This window comes from Oreochromis niloticus, linkage group LG5, assembly GCF_001858045.2.
Source record: "Oreochromis niloticus isolate F11D_XX linkage group LG5, O_niloticus_UMD_NMBU, whole genome shotgun sequence".
In the NCBI taxonomy this organism is placed as follows: domain Eukaryota; kingdom Metazoa; phylum Chordata; class Actinopteri; order Cichliformes; family Cichlidae; genus Oreochromis; species Oreochromis niloticus.
Window position 1 is genome coordinate 14619543 of NC_031970.2, and position 14882 is coordinate 14634424.

Genomic DNA, 14882 nt, shown 5'->3' on the forward strand with positions numbered 1-14882 from the left:
CCTTCATCCTCTTCACAGTTTGCCTTACTTCCTCATTATTAACCCTCCGGACTTCTTTATTCACTAACTTTCCTGTCCTAATCTTTCTCCCATTTTCTTAATTCATTAGCTCCTCAAAGTACTCCTTCTATTGTCTCAACAGGCTCTTTCCATTTGTTAGTACATCTTCATCTCTATCCTTAATCACCCTGACCCATTGCACGTCCTTTCCAGCTCAGTCTCTCTGACCAGTCAATCAGTGTAAGTCTTTTTCTTCTCCCTCTTTCAGACTATCCAACTTTTTCTTTGCCAAGCACTTCCGTTGAATACTTACCTGTACTTCGTCATTTCACCACCAAGTCTCCTTTTCTTCTTTCCTCTGCCAGTGTTTTCTTGGTAGATTCTTGGTAGTTTACCACTTCAGCTGTGCTTTCCCAGTCATCTGGGATTATCACCCAAAGCCTGTCTAAAACTCTGTGAAGTCAGTACAACATTCATTCTCCTTTAACTTCACCATTTAATCCTCTATCTTCATTCATTTCCTCCTCCTGATTTCCAAAGTCGTCTACTTGTTGCTGCCCAGCTGCATTCTCCACTGCCACCACCTCACACTCTCCTGTCTTTCCAATGGCACCTTCTGCGTAAGATGTAGTTCACCTGTTTCCAACTTTCTACACTCTTATACGTCACCCTATGTTCCTCCTTCTTTTTGAAGTACATTTTCACGACAGCTATTTCCAACATTTTGGTAAAATCCCCAACCATCTGTCCTTCTGCATTTCTCTCATTAACACCATACTTACCCAGCACCTCCTCATAGCCTTTGTTCCCTCCATCTACATGTACCGAACTGTACTGTACTGAAGTGTGCTTCAGTGACCACTCTCTACTCCTTGGAGAGACATTCTTCACAACATCCAATTCACTCCAGAATTCCTTTGTCTCTTCTAACTGACATTCAACTTGTGTGCCATATGCACTGACAACATTCAATATCGCTGCTTTGATATCCAGCTTCAAACTCATGTTGCCACTTGACACTCCTTTCACCTCAATAGGATTTTTCACATAGACTTCCTTCAAGATTACCCCCACCCCATTTCTCTTCCTGTCTACACCATCATAGCACAACTTGAATCCACCTCCAGTGCTTCAGGCCTTGGTTACCTTTCACCTTGGTCTCCTGCCCACACAATAAATCAATAAGTTTCTTCTTTCTATCATATTAGCCAACCCTCACTCTTTATCCAGTCATAGTCCTTACATCTCACCTACAAGGTCATACTCTCAGCCCCACATTCATGCCTTTCCTTCTATCTGTATGCCTCAGAAAATGACTTCTCCTTCTCTGTGGTTGTTGGTGACTGAGTTGGTTGTTGCTAACCTGGGTCTTGACTGAGCCATATGGAAATCGCATTCATTATAATCTGCATGCTGGAGTTTATGCTGTATGTCTTTCCTGACTCAACACTCCCCATTTGGGACTGGCAGGGGTACACTGGTTTATGACTGATTCAAGGATAAAAAAAAAAATCAAAACTGACTTGCACAACACATTTTTATGCTATGGAATCATAGGACTCAGCCAGCAGTTGTCTCAAATGCTGGCTGCAGCAAACCATAATACACAAGGCATCTTTTAGCACTAGATCCCTGATGTGCTAGACTAGGCAAAATTGGGCACTGAGTTGTTCTAGTTTAGATAACTGCATGGTCCACATTAAGATGTTGAAGTGGTGGTGGTGGTGGTGGTATAGGTATAGATGTTTGCAAGAATATCAGTCATGAGACCATGGTTCATTTCCCATTAGGCATTCTGCCCCCACTTTCATAATAGTAACCCTCCATGCTGGGAGTGACAGACTTGTTATGTTACTCAAAGCCTAAGAACATGAGGTTTGACAAAGCTGCATTAGTTGACACCTCAGGAATGAGAAGGCTGAACTTGAAGCACAAACCAGTTTACATGCAATCTCGTTTGTGATAATCCCAAAGGCTTATGGTTTTTACCTCCTTCGTCCATCTTGACAACCCAGATTAAGGTGTCCATATCAGTGTGCAACTGTGTGCAAACAGCAAATACATCTCTTTAAACATAAAATCTCATTCTACTGCATATCTCACAGTAGCCAAGGCGGATTAAATAAATGCTGCCATAAAAACTTGTAAACCTCTGTAACAGTAAAGAAAAAAGTGTGCTGCAGTGTGCAGTGTTTTTTTCATTAGATAAGCCAACCCCAAGGATGTGTTACTCAAGCTAACCTTCCTGGATTGTATTTCATCTTCTCGCCAGTCACTGAAACAACATGCCCCTACCAGTGCAGCCCCTGCCTTTAATACAGTGCCATTTTCTGTCTGAGCACCAGTGATAAATAGATACACTCACTCTTTAGAGAGAGTCAGGCGAGCAGGAAAAGAGCAAGTCCTTAACCAAATGATTCACCCACTTCAGTCTTCAAAGAAAAGCTACAATAAAGAGAGAAAAAGAGAGAGACAGGAAAAATGACCACACCTGTTGTCCGTTTTGGTGACTCAGCCCCCTCAGACGGTAAATTGACTCACCGCCAGCTCGATTATCACTGTCTCAGTCTGCTGCATGTGTCAGGGCCTTCGACAGGAAACACAGACAAAAACAGGAGCTGCGTATTGGGCTAGGAGACTTCCAGTAAACAACCAGCATGTCACTGGCAGATTTTTATTTATAAGCCACTGCGACAAATTTCTTTCATATCTTTTATTTCACAGAGCTCATTTTCCAGTCCTAGTTTTAGATGCCAAGACGCAATTATACTGTCAATTGCTGTTATACTAAGAGAGATGGTAAAAAAAGCTTTATGATTTAGGTTGCATCTTGTTGCAAGACAGTTTGTAGAGGGAAGTTAAATTAAGAGCTCAAAGCACTTCTCAGCTAATGCAAATAGCTTCTTTAATAATCTTCCATGTGTCTATGCCATTTTGTCTTTCTTAATACTGACAAATGTTTTGTGACTATATTTGGGCTTTCCCAAATTGCCACCTGGCTTTTTAATGTTGATGTCTGTGTGCTGGATGCTGTGTTGTTACTTTTGAAACTTGCTGCCATTTTGAAAAAGTGTTTGGGAATTATCTCATAATAAAAATAAATGAACTCATTGAACACTTACAGGTACTTAATTTTCAGTCCACTTTAGGTCAGACAGTGAAAACATATTCACACAATAGCACTCGCTCTCTAAAATACACAGTCAGCTACCTGATATTTGTCAGATTTATTGTTAGTACTGTCTTGCCTCACAGCAAGAAGATCCACCATCAGGCCGGGGTCTTTCTATTTGGAGTTTGCACGTTCTCCCTGCCCAAAGACATGGAGTTATTGGGGATAGGTTAATTGGAAACTCTAAATTGCCCTTAGGTGTGAATGCAGGAGTGAATGTGAGTGCGACTGGTTGTCTGTGTCTATGTGTTAGCCCTGTGACAGACTGGCGACCTGTCCAGGGTGTACCCTGCCTCTCGCCCTAAGACAACTGGGATAGACTCTAGGATAGTTATGGTAGCAACAACACTAAGGTTTAATTTGAATGAAACAGTACAAATAATCTGTCTTTATGCAGATTATTTGTACTGTTATATCAGTACAAACAGATTAAAAATTTGAGTAAAATTGCTTTACTCTATCCATTCATACAACATGATTTAGTCCCGTCTCTGTGCAGCCTTGCCGCTGGTCTTCAGCAGGGGGCAGCAGAGGCCCTACACACTTTTTAACATGGCACATCTTGTTTATTGGCTGGACAGTGATGCTCTGTAATCCTATCAGATTTGATTTAATTAGATGGATAGGCTGACCTGGTTTTAGTTTATTATCTAATTTAAGTTTGGCTAAAAGTTGCTTTTCAGTGTCAGTATGGCACAAAGGATAGTGAGACTGTTTAATTGAATACAGTCCCATATCATATCATGGTAAACATGTTAAAAATCAGTTTACACAAATTACAATGAAAGGGGCACTCCTTTGGGGTGTTTGAGGTATTGAAATTTTGTATATTTCCTTTTTTACTTTACCTTGATTATCTATTATAAATTGAGATAGTTTCTCTAATTTGGCTGAGCTGACCCATTATTAAGTTAGCTATGATCTCATCTACAAATACATCTTCAGTGCCATTTTCTATCAAGAAGTAGAAAACTTAAATCATTCAACATTTCCAGCATTTTACCACCTGTTTTCCGTTTCAGAGCTTTGGAAAAATGCTGCCTCCTGCTCTGTTCATCTCACTGCTCATATTCACAGGAAACTGTAACATGTTTTAATCTATATATTTTTTGCTGCATTTTTTCCCTCCTTCAGTTTTTTCCCCTCTGTACATATTGAGCAATGTATTTTGGGTGATTAAGTTTTTTCTGTCTACACGATTAGGGCTTTGGGGAGTCCAGCTGGGCAATAAAACCACTTTAACATGCAGCTATAAACTTCAGCAGGCGTAATTAGACGCAGTTGACTCAGATGAGACATGCTGTTACAGTCTAGCCTCATTGGTCCCTGGGGCCTGTCAGTCATGGGGGCTGACGTAATGCTGTCTGGCTCTGTCGATCTGCTGCAACACTAATATTCAACATTTTGAATCAGTTCTTATTGGACTTTTGGGATGATGAATATTATAAAGGTTATGTATATATATGTGTGTGTGTGTGTGTATATGGATGCACATGCAGTAAAATCATATTCCTAATGGTATTTTGCCTGCATGTCAGTTAGGTGAGCTCAAATTTTGGCAACACAGTGTTAAAAAAAGCAGCTTTAAATGGTGTGGGTTTGTGTATTTGTCATTTACAGCTTTACTGAAGTTCATTTTACCAGTATTTTGCCTCTTTCATTAGCGAGAGCAACAGAATGAGGGTAGAAAAACAAGCAGACACAAGAAAGGCTGGAAAGCTGCTTCAGAATCTTTTGAATTTCAGCTGCTGTGGTTTGACATTGAGGGCTAACTCACTGCTTTTAAAATGAAGTTTGTCCTACAATCACACGCTATCTAAAAAAGCTGGAAAAAAGACAAAAATAATGGATAATGAATATTCCTACTTTTATCTGTTATTGAAATTACTATATCATATCATGTTTTTCTATTTTAATAACATGCATGGAAAACTGTTATTTATCCAAAATTATATTACATTTCTTGAGGCATCAGCTGATAAAATTAAAAGTGGATATGTAAGTGATTAGGCCTGTTATAAATCCTCAAAATGTGCTTATGATTCTTTTAAAATTAAAGGGTTTTCATGTCGAAATGCTTATATTGCTGGTAACTGTAATACTTCTATCTTTTTTTTTTTTTTTTTTTTACAAAGTTCTGCTGTAAACACTGAATGTAAACTGTATAAACTGAGGATTTACTCTGTTCATTTAAACCAGTTTACTGATCTATCCTCAGTCATTTACTTAGTCGTTTAGCTTGAGTTCAGATACACATGTAAGTTACCTGCTACTGTATGTCACACCTGTACCATGAAAGGCATTAATCACGTCTTGACACATCACGTCTTACTCGACATAAGGCAGTTTTACCTTCATTTAGTGTCAGGACAGTTTAACTTTAGATCAGTTTAAAATAAGGATAACAAGACAACACAGGTATGGCAGTGGAATCAATTTCAAGGAGATTTCATCTGCATCACAGTCTTCATCAGTGCATAATTCACAGACTACCATGTATGCTAAGTGGAGCTTTAGTCACATATTGACACATATTTAAGTCTGTTAAAAAATCTGGTAATTGGACTTCAAGTTGTTTGTTTTTGTCGGTGTGCATTGAATCTTATATTCTGTGAATTTGCAAACACAAATCAGTAATTCAGTAGGACAAATTATGCAACTTCAGTAGCTTGAATAATTGGCACTCTGCTTATTATCTGTGACCATAAATTGGTGCACGGTTTTAGAATTGTGTCACTTGACTCAGGGGACGCATGCTGCACACATCTGAGAGCACAAATTAGTCATTTGTACACATGATTTAATTCAAAAGCACAAATGATGTAATCTGGGAGCACAAATGTGTATGCACAATCCTCAAGAGTACATATTAAGTAATTTGCTGGTACATTTTTTAAACATATTGTACATATTTGTAAGGCAGGTTTATCTGTATTGCTCCATTCAGACACAAAGCAATTAAAAGTTCTTTGTAGAAGCAAATAATAAAAAACCCGCAATAAAATCAGAAAACTGCAGAAAAAATAAAAAAGTTTAGATGATAGCAGACATGATCCTATTCTCATTTATTCCCAAATGGTAAAGTTTTAAACTCCCAGTTTTCTCAGGTGTTCTGGAAGTTTATTCCACTGCCGAGCAGTATGAAAACTAGAAGCAGCTTCGCTTTTGTTTTGTTTTGATGCTAGGATCCTGATGGCCAGAGGGTTCAAGAAACATAATATCCTCTAAGGCACAAGCAAAATCAAGATGCATCTGGGCCTGAGTCCATTTAGTGCTTTGTAAACTAGTAACTGGATTTTAAAATCTAGCCTTTGAAATGCAGAAAGCGGCGTGATGATTTAAGGATCACAGACTTGACTAATATGTTCTACCTGTTTGGTGTTAGTGAGGACTCAGGCTGCTGTATTTGCATGCAAAAGCACCCAATAGTCTAACCTGCTGAGAATGAAAACCTTGGACATGTTTTCTGCATATTTTTAGTAGCAAAATTTCTTCCTTGATACCTGCACTTCCATAATGAAAAATGAAAGAAAAAAAAGTTCCATGCAACATTATTTAAGTGGCCAACCTATGTGACTTAAAGTTATTTGAATGGGTGTCTTCTTGTTGTTCCTCATAAGTCAGTGTTCTTAATGAAAGCAGTTTAAAATATGAACAAAATCACATTTATTTAGACAATCATCCTGGTCTGTTAGTTTCTGCTCATTGTCATAATGAAATATAGATGAACAAGTGACTGTGTAATATTTTAATGAAGAACAAATTACAAGGAATCCATCACAGTCAAGCTGTTTTCTCTTTTTTTATCCTTCGTTGCTGCCGTGATTCTGATTTAAGAAAAAAGAAATCTTGCAGATATTTTTTATACTCAAGAATATTTAGATTGTTGCAGCTGTGTATGTCAAATTACTGCTTGGGCAACTCTTCTAACAAGTGACAATAAAAGCAAAGCATATAATGTTGAAAAAGCACAACTTTCATTTACATAGCGTACATAAATTTCCATTATCTTAATACATATATATATATATATATATTTTTAAAGTTGTAAGAGAAGTCGACATATTCATGGTGAGAAATATCTTTATGATTAAAAATCATGACAATGACGCGCATAAATGTACAAAATAGAACCCCTTGGTACATGTAGACCACATAAAAATGACAATAAAATGGATCAGTTAAAAAAAAAGATGTTTAATGATTACAGTATTAATAATATGTAATAAGGGTCATGTGATCCTGCAAGGTTTGCCTCTCTGAGGGAGGCAAATGTGTGATCTTTGCTTTATCTGTGATTTCCTCCCTGCCTGTACGACCTGGCAGATGAGCCAGAGCGAGGGAGAGAGCGAGGGAGAGCGAGAGAAATCCCTAGAGACAGACTGAGAGAGAGAGGAGAGAGAGAGGGGGGAGAAACAGACAGGACCAGACAGACTCCCTCAGCAGTTTAGTCGCCGGTCACTCGGCGCAAAACGCGGATCCTCTAAAGCTGATTTGTTGTAAGGGACTGAAAGTAGCTCAAGTACATTTTTACAACGTTGAAACTACATTTAAAGGCTGCAGCGATACTTCAGCGGCACGCCGATAGATAGATAGATAGATAGATAGATAGATTTTCGTGGAAGAGGAGGAGAAACCTCAGAGAGGAGGAGGAGAGAACCGAGACAGGAGGAGGACCGGAGGGAAAGGAGAGGAGGTTGGAGAGAGAGCAGAGAAAAAAGGAGGATTTTTTTGGAGGGGAGTTTGTTGTGAGATTTTTATTTTATTTTTTTTTAGTCTCCTCTCTCTTCCGGTCGCCTCTCCTCCTCCACTCGTCCTCTCTGTCCCGGAGTATTTATGTCTGATTTTAGGAGCATTTAAATGTTAAACTTGATGGGTGTTTTAAACGCCACCGCCGCCAATGTCTCCTGTACTTGTAACTGCAAGCGCTACACCTCCCTCCAGAGCATGGAAATCAGTGAGTAATGACTTTTTTCTGCCTCTACCTCGCTCACTTTTTCCTTTCAAGTGTCTTAAAAATGCGTCTGCGAAGCTTCGCGGCAGGTACTCGGATGAGTGTCTGTGTCCCTCTGCTCTTTACACATTATTTCTTTTATTTAAACGACTGGAGTTCAGTGTTTCGTTATGAGTCAGTTTAGAATCTGCTGTTAGTTTTAATATGTTTCATCGTACTCCCTGCAATTATTAACTGTGGTGAATATTACGTTACCCTTTCTCCTTTTCTAACGTTTGTGATTAATAACGCCTCATTTTGAACTTAAACCAAAAACCGCAAGCTTTCCATCTCTTCCTGAAGACTCGGAATGAAAAAGCTCTTCTGTTTGGTTTAATTTATATCACATCATGGCTGTTTCGAGCCGTTTTCTTCGCCATGTCAGCTAACTTTGACAGTTTCGGGTTGCTGTGTTTTTTTCGGTCGACTTTCTGAGCCGTTGGCGTTTTCTGTCTGCTTTTGAACTTAACGCTCAGCTGACTTGGGTTTCAGAGAAAACCTGCTCCTTCATTTTGGATTTTGACGGTAAAAATAAGACTTAAAGTGCGACGAAACTGTCAGGACGTTACATTGGGGGGACACTGGAAGCTGATATCATAGGAATACCTGGGTTTGATCGGTGACAAAGCAGGGGAGTTGGAAGTTTTGTCGTCGCTTCGTCATTCGAGCAAAGCCAGACGGCTGTCTAGCCGCCCGTCTGCGTGCGCGCGCGTGCGAGTGTGTGCGCGCGTGAGTTTATGTGTGTGGCCGTATCCGGGAAATCCCTATGTTCCACTGCGTGTGTTTATATTGGCGTATACTTTATGTCTGAATCTTTGTGTGCTGTTTGGTCTAGCAAGACAGTAAAGCAGCAGCGGTCTCTGTCTGTGTCGATATATATATAAAATGTGTTTTTACTATTGCGTCGTGATATTGGAGTTATTAATGACTTAACTGCCCTGTCCATGGGACCCTTCGCCTAGCAGGGTCTGACTCACCTGCTTCATGTTTGACAGCGGTGATTTAGATCTTTTTGGTTGAGTAAAACGTACAATCCCAGGATATTTAAATAAAACAAATCGCAGACATGATAATACTGCATCATAGTTCCTGATGCATGAGTATGTCTCTCAGTTTAATTTTGCAGCTGTATCTATGATAATACAGAAGAATATACTAGTAGATCTATAGTTTTTAAATCTTCAAAATATGTAACTAAGCCTTTAAAAGAAATGCCATGGATCACAAAGTACAGTATTTGCACAGAAAATATAGAGTACACTGGAGTGCAATCTGTGCTTCAGTAAAGTACTTGAGTGAAGTTATGGGGTTCTTTTCCAGCCGGGGACACCTACTATTAAAACTGCAAATCATGATGTTGTGAGGTCATTTAAGACATGAAAGCTGTGTGTGTGCATGTGTGTGTCACTCAGACAGCTTCAGACAGAGTTCTGGTTGTTGGAGAAGACAGTGCACACACAGGCACTGCAAACAATTTAAGCCTATTGAGGTTTTTTAATGTGACGTCATGCACATGTTGCTCAATATTGGTCTGCCATATTGGATGTGATCCAACTGTCAGTTGCTGAGGGAAAATGTTTTTTTCCCAAGTGGATGGCATTGGTTCTTGGAGGTTTCTGGCTCTCGCTAGGTGAAATTGGTAGCTAAGAAGGCTGGGAATACTGATTTTTCCCTCACAACCAGTGATTACCAGATAGTCATGGACCAGTCACCAAGTCTGTATTGGGCGTTATTTACTTACCCTTACCCTATATTGTCACAATGATTGTCACAAGTAAAGCGATATATCTCTCTTAATCATGTTTGAGGCTCCAGCAGCAGTTTCAGATAGATGGCCTTTTCCTTTTCCACAGCACCTTTAATGTCTTTTGTTTCACCACCTATCCAAATCTTGTCATGTATGACGAATTAAACATTTAAGATCTAGGGCAAACAAATCTTTGCAGTTTTGCAGGTTTAAACAAGCAAGCTACACACAGAGTGCTTATCTCCACCAAAGTCAGTTTCAAAGAAAATGTTCTGCATCTGTACCAAAACTGAACAGCCTCCATCTTTGCTTATGTTCCACCTCTCCATCAGGTTTCATCAAATTCGGCTTGTGTAATCCTGCTGACACACAGACAGAAGCCACAGACAACATCTGCATCAACAGACAATAAAAACGAGTTATAGTGAAGAACCAGACAAAGTATAAATCACATCAGTGAAATGGTTATTGATGAAATGATTAAGCATTTGCAAGTTCACCTTCATAATTGGGAAGATGTATTTGTAACAATTGTAAAAATGATTACTTTTAGTTTTTATTTGGTAGATAAATCATACATCCTTTAAAGTGCCAGAAATAGTGATAAAAAGCCAGACGTGACGTTATTAGAAGTCTTATTTGATCTGACAAATGGATCAAAACTAAAAGATATTTATTCGCAATCACATCTGCAGAGCTTAATCTAAATGAGCGATTAGATGATGATGTGATTTGCTGTCTTTTAAAAACTGAAAAGCCTTTTGAGCAATGTGTGAGAGACCTAAACTGAAGCATTAATAAAAAGGCTTAATTTCTCCTGAAACTGATTTTTCTGGATGGTTGAAGCAATATTTTAACAAGTTTTGTGTTTTTCTCATTTAAAATTTAGAAGCAATGATAATGGAGAATGGTGACTAATGTATTTTGTGCAGAAATGGTTCATGATGGGGTCACCTGTCATTTTTCCATGCTGCCACGTTGAGATGACATAAGTCCCAATCAGATGCTGTCAGACCAGGTTTCCCAACAATAATGCACATTGAATACACTTTGATTCTGTAAATGCATGATAAATAAACTTATGTGCAATGCCTTGAAAGCATACAAACGGTATACTTGTAACAGTTAGAAAGGTCAGTGTGTCAGTGGCCTCAATGGAGTCACTTTTGTGATGTATAGATTTCAGCAGTATAGTGTAGAAAGTTGTGCACTTACCAAGAAATTACATTTGCTTCATATGCTGCACTTTGCAGATATTTACAATTTATTCTTAACGCACAAACCACTAAGTTATTCCACAATGCATGCCTGACAGGCAGCTAGACACTCTAATGACATATCCCCTTCCAGCTAGCTCTCATGCTACATAGCTAAGATGACATGATGTGTTCCCTCAACTTTCTGGCTGTTATTATAGTTAGACATATATGAAACACTCCAAACAGCAAGTTTTAGTACAAAATGTAATGTGTGATGGTAGATTTCAGTGCTGGTTCATTGTCCAGTGCCAGCTAGCTAGCAGTTCTTTAGCAGGTATTACTTGATATAGCATTGTTTATTGTTTAAGAAGATAAAAACGTAAAGTGCAAGAAGTATAAGCAGACTATTGTAAATATCAGCAAAATATGGCAGCTAGCATGACAAGCACAGTAAAATGCTCAATCACCAGTTTGGGTTGGTGCACAACTTGACAAAGCACTGCATTGCCGATCCAAGCTGTAGAAATGCAACAGCTGTAAGTCACATGAAATGTTTTGGTAATATAAATAGGATTTTTTTATTCTTAGAACCAGTCTGCGATCGAAATCTCCCAACTAGAATTCTAAGAAAGTAAGTCCATGTAAGCATGTAGTAATGTTGATAGGGGTTATGGCAATCAAGCGATGTGATAACCATAGTTGCCTCAACTTGTAACAGAGAGGCAAGATAAGAATGCAGACAGAGGCGCACACTCAATTTTTCTGTCTGAAAACAGACGTGATGTTTAGTCTGGAGGACAGGAGGAGGGAAACAGATAAACCAAAGAGGCAGACAGTGAAGAGTACTGAGCAGACTAGAGAGACAGCGGAGAGAGAAGTTAGCAAGAAGAAAATGTCAAAACTTTGGAAAAAGCAAATAAGGTGTCTGTAAAAGAAAACGACAGAGGAAGTGAAGGAGAAATAAGAGGAAAAAAGAACGGAACAAAAGACATTCTGGTGAATTTTAGATTGTGTAGGAGTTGACAGACTGAAACTAACGATGCATTGGCTTTTATTAAAAAACAAAAAACGAGATCACATTTAAGCTCGTTCAGCTGTACTGGGCAGTAAGCACCGGAGTGTGACAGGAAAGATGAAAAGCACAGTAGAACAAAGTAAAAGATAATCCACGTTATGCACTTGATGCGGTGATCAAAGGATGACATGATAGAAGAAGGAGGGGTTCCCTAAATTTTTTACCTCTGAAGATCTTAAAAATAGATCTGAAGAAGAAAGCACAGATTTCATAGCAGACATCTGACATATCTGTTGCTGCATATATTAACGCTGCCTGGTTCAGTTCACCTCTAAAAAAACAAAAAAAACATCCTTAGTCATTTCACTTGAGCGGTATAAATCAGAAAGTTTCAGTTTTATCTGTCCAAGTTTTTATATCTCTTTCTGAGATTTATAAAAGACATTAACATGGTTGTGTTAATTTTGCATCAACCAACACAAATGGTGCATCTAACTAGCAGATAATTAAAATAGTATTTCTTATAGACACTTTGAGGGGACCACTGGAAATGAAATTAAATGAAAAGCAGCTCTCCTAGCTGAGTTCTAAAGACATAATGCATCTCAAACCAATTTGGCATCCCATACCGTGTACCTTCAAAGCTGGATTTGAAGCATTTAAACACTTTTAAGTCATTGAATTTAGATAAAAACATTCATCTGAGATTTGTGAAAGAGCTGCAGATCCTCTGAGTCACCTCAGATTATCTGTCTCTCTTCCTCTCATACACATCCTTCCTTCGTCTCACAAGTTGTAATTGTAGGGTTTCGTGTACCTGTGCAGTCACACACACACACACACACACACATATGCAAAAACACATCTGTTCTGAGCAGCAGACATTGGTAGTCAAAGCACATGACATCAGCATTACTCACAGACTAGCCGTGTGTATGTGGAGAGGGGGAGTGAAGTCATCGCTGGTATCAGCTTGTAAGAATCATTTCCTACCAGTAGCTCAGTTTCGCTATTCATTTGTTACTACATGTCTGGCTGCCTTAACATCAACACGTCCTCAGTCTGACTCTATAGCCAACATAAATGTTATCAATAGTGTGTGTCGAAGTATGTGTGAGTTCAGCTGGAGGGTAGGAGTGTGGGTTTTTTGGTTCATGAATTTGAGAAAAACAGTCATAGAGTTCCTGAGTGGAGAGGAGGATGACGCCAACGTTTGCAGGAGGAAGGACACAATGTGACTGGGCATCACGTTCAGTCACAAGGTTGATCCTTGCAACAACCCTTATTTGATCACATTGTAGTTTAACCTCTTAGCATCCACCAGATCGCCAGTGAACTGTTTAGTGTTAGGGTTAAATTCCCAATGACCCTTCATAAGGAATTGTTGTTCATCTGGTCGGAGATAAGAGGAGTTGAAATGCATGAAAGACAGTCAATTTGCAAGATGACATCTTCTGCTTTCTGAAACTATGCTTGTTTAGCATGTTGCTGAAATACAAGCTAACATGGTTTGCTGGTGACTTCTTGGCTGTTAGCAGGTTCATTAAAGACAGTTCTTGATGTTTTGTTCTTGCATTTAGCAGTGAATTACCTCTACTAAATCTGGTAATGAAACACTGACAACGTGTAATACTAACAGGCTTCAGCTTTCAATATTTGTTCCCTCTACTAACTGCAAGGGTGGCAACATAAGTAATATACAATCTGAAAATCATCAAGACATATTTGTTCCTTTATTTACAGTTATACATTTCTACACACTAGATCAGACTCAGAGCAATATGATTTATAAGCCCTCTATACTCATTTTCATCTCCATATTTTTAATATAACATTCTTTTCAATCCAGTTCAATTGTATTTATGTAGCATTAAATCACAACAACAGCTGCCCTTAGGTGCTTGATATTGAAAGGTAAAGAGCCTACGATAGCAGAGAGAAACCCCAGAACAATCAGACGTCCCCTTATGAGCAAACACTTGGCGACAGTGAGAAGAAGAAACTCCCTTTTAACAGGAACAACCAGGCTCAGGGAAGGGCAGCCATCTGCTGTGACCTGTTGGAGGAGACGGCAGGGAAGGAGATAGATGAATAGATTTTCTAAACAAATTACATTATCATTCTTGGTTTTAGCTTTTTCCCTTTTCTTAAACCCAACTCTCTGATTGCCCAATCGTATATGAAAGATATGGCCAGCAGGTGAATGGGACTTCAATGTATATGACATTTTCACTTTCAGTGACATCATACAGAGCCATGAGTGGAATGGATAACTGAAACAGAGTGTTTTGAGCAGTTTAAAGCCAGAACTTTTGCTGACAGGGATTCCTTGAACAGTTTAATTGAAAATGCTTGTAAGACAGTTGTATGGCAGAAAACAAGGAGCCTAATAGGTCCACTTAAATAAAACATTAGTCCAGAGAATTTCACATTAAAATGATACGGAAGAGGGAGATAATTTCACTAGACTAGCCTAACTAGTTTATCGATTTACACTTTCCTGCATTTTAGACAGCATAGTTTTGCTTAAGGAATTAATTATATGAAGTTTGTGTTGTAAACCAGTAAAAGTGATGACTCTGATTAACCTTAACCACAACCAAAAGAATCCAGTTTTCACTCGTAATTCTGTGACGAGAACATTACTCTCTCCTGATCTTAGTTTGGATAATTGCACGAATCACCTACTGTCGGTGAAAGTTCACCACATGACCCACATATATTAAACGTCTGTACAAAGGCGACAAAAATACATG

At 38.8% G+C, this 14882-nt stretch overlaps 1 protein-coding gene across 2 annotated transcripts in view; it reads left to right on the top strand.

Annotated features, from left to right (window-relative positions):
* Positions 1-7502: 7502 nt before the first annotated feature.
* pmepa1 (prostate transmembrane protein, androgen induced 1) overlaps positions 7503-14882 on the top strand; it is a 40509-nt gene continuing 33129 nt past the window's right edge. Inside the window, exon 1 of one of the 2 annotated variants that reach the window (XM_005453614.3) lies at positions 7503-8129. In XM_005453614.3, the coding sequence (XP_005453671.1) occupies positions 8033-8129 (97 nt within the window). In that variant the 5' untranslated portion in view covers positions 7503-8032. The remainder of the gene's footprint in view (positions 8130-14882) is intronic. The other variant, XM_005453615.3, reaches the window with a different exon arrangement.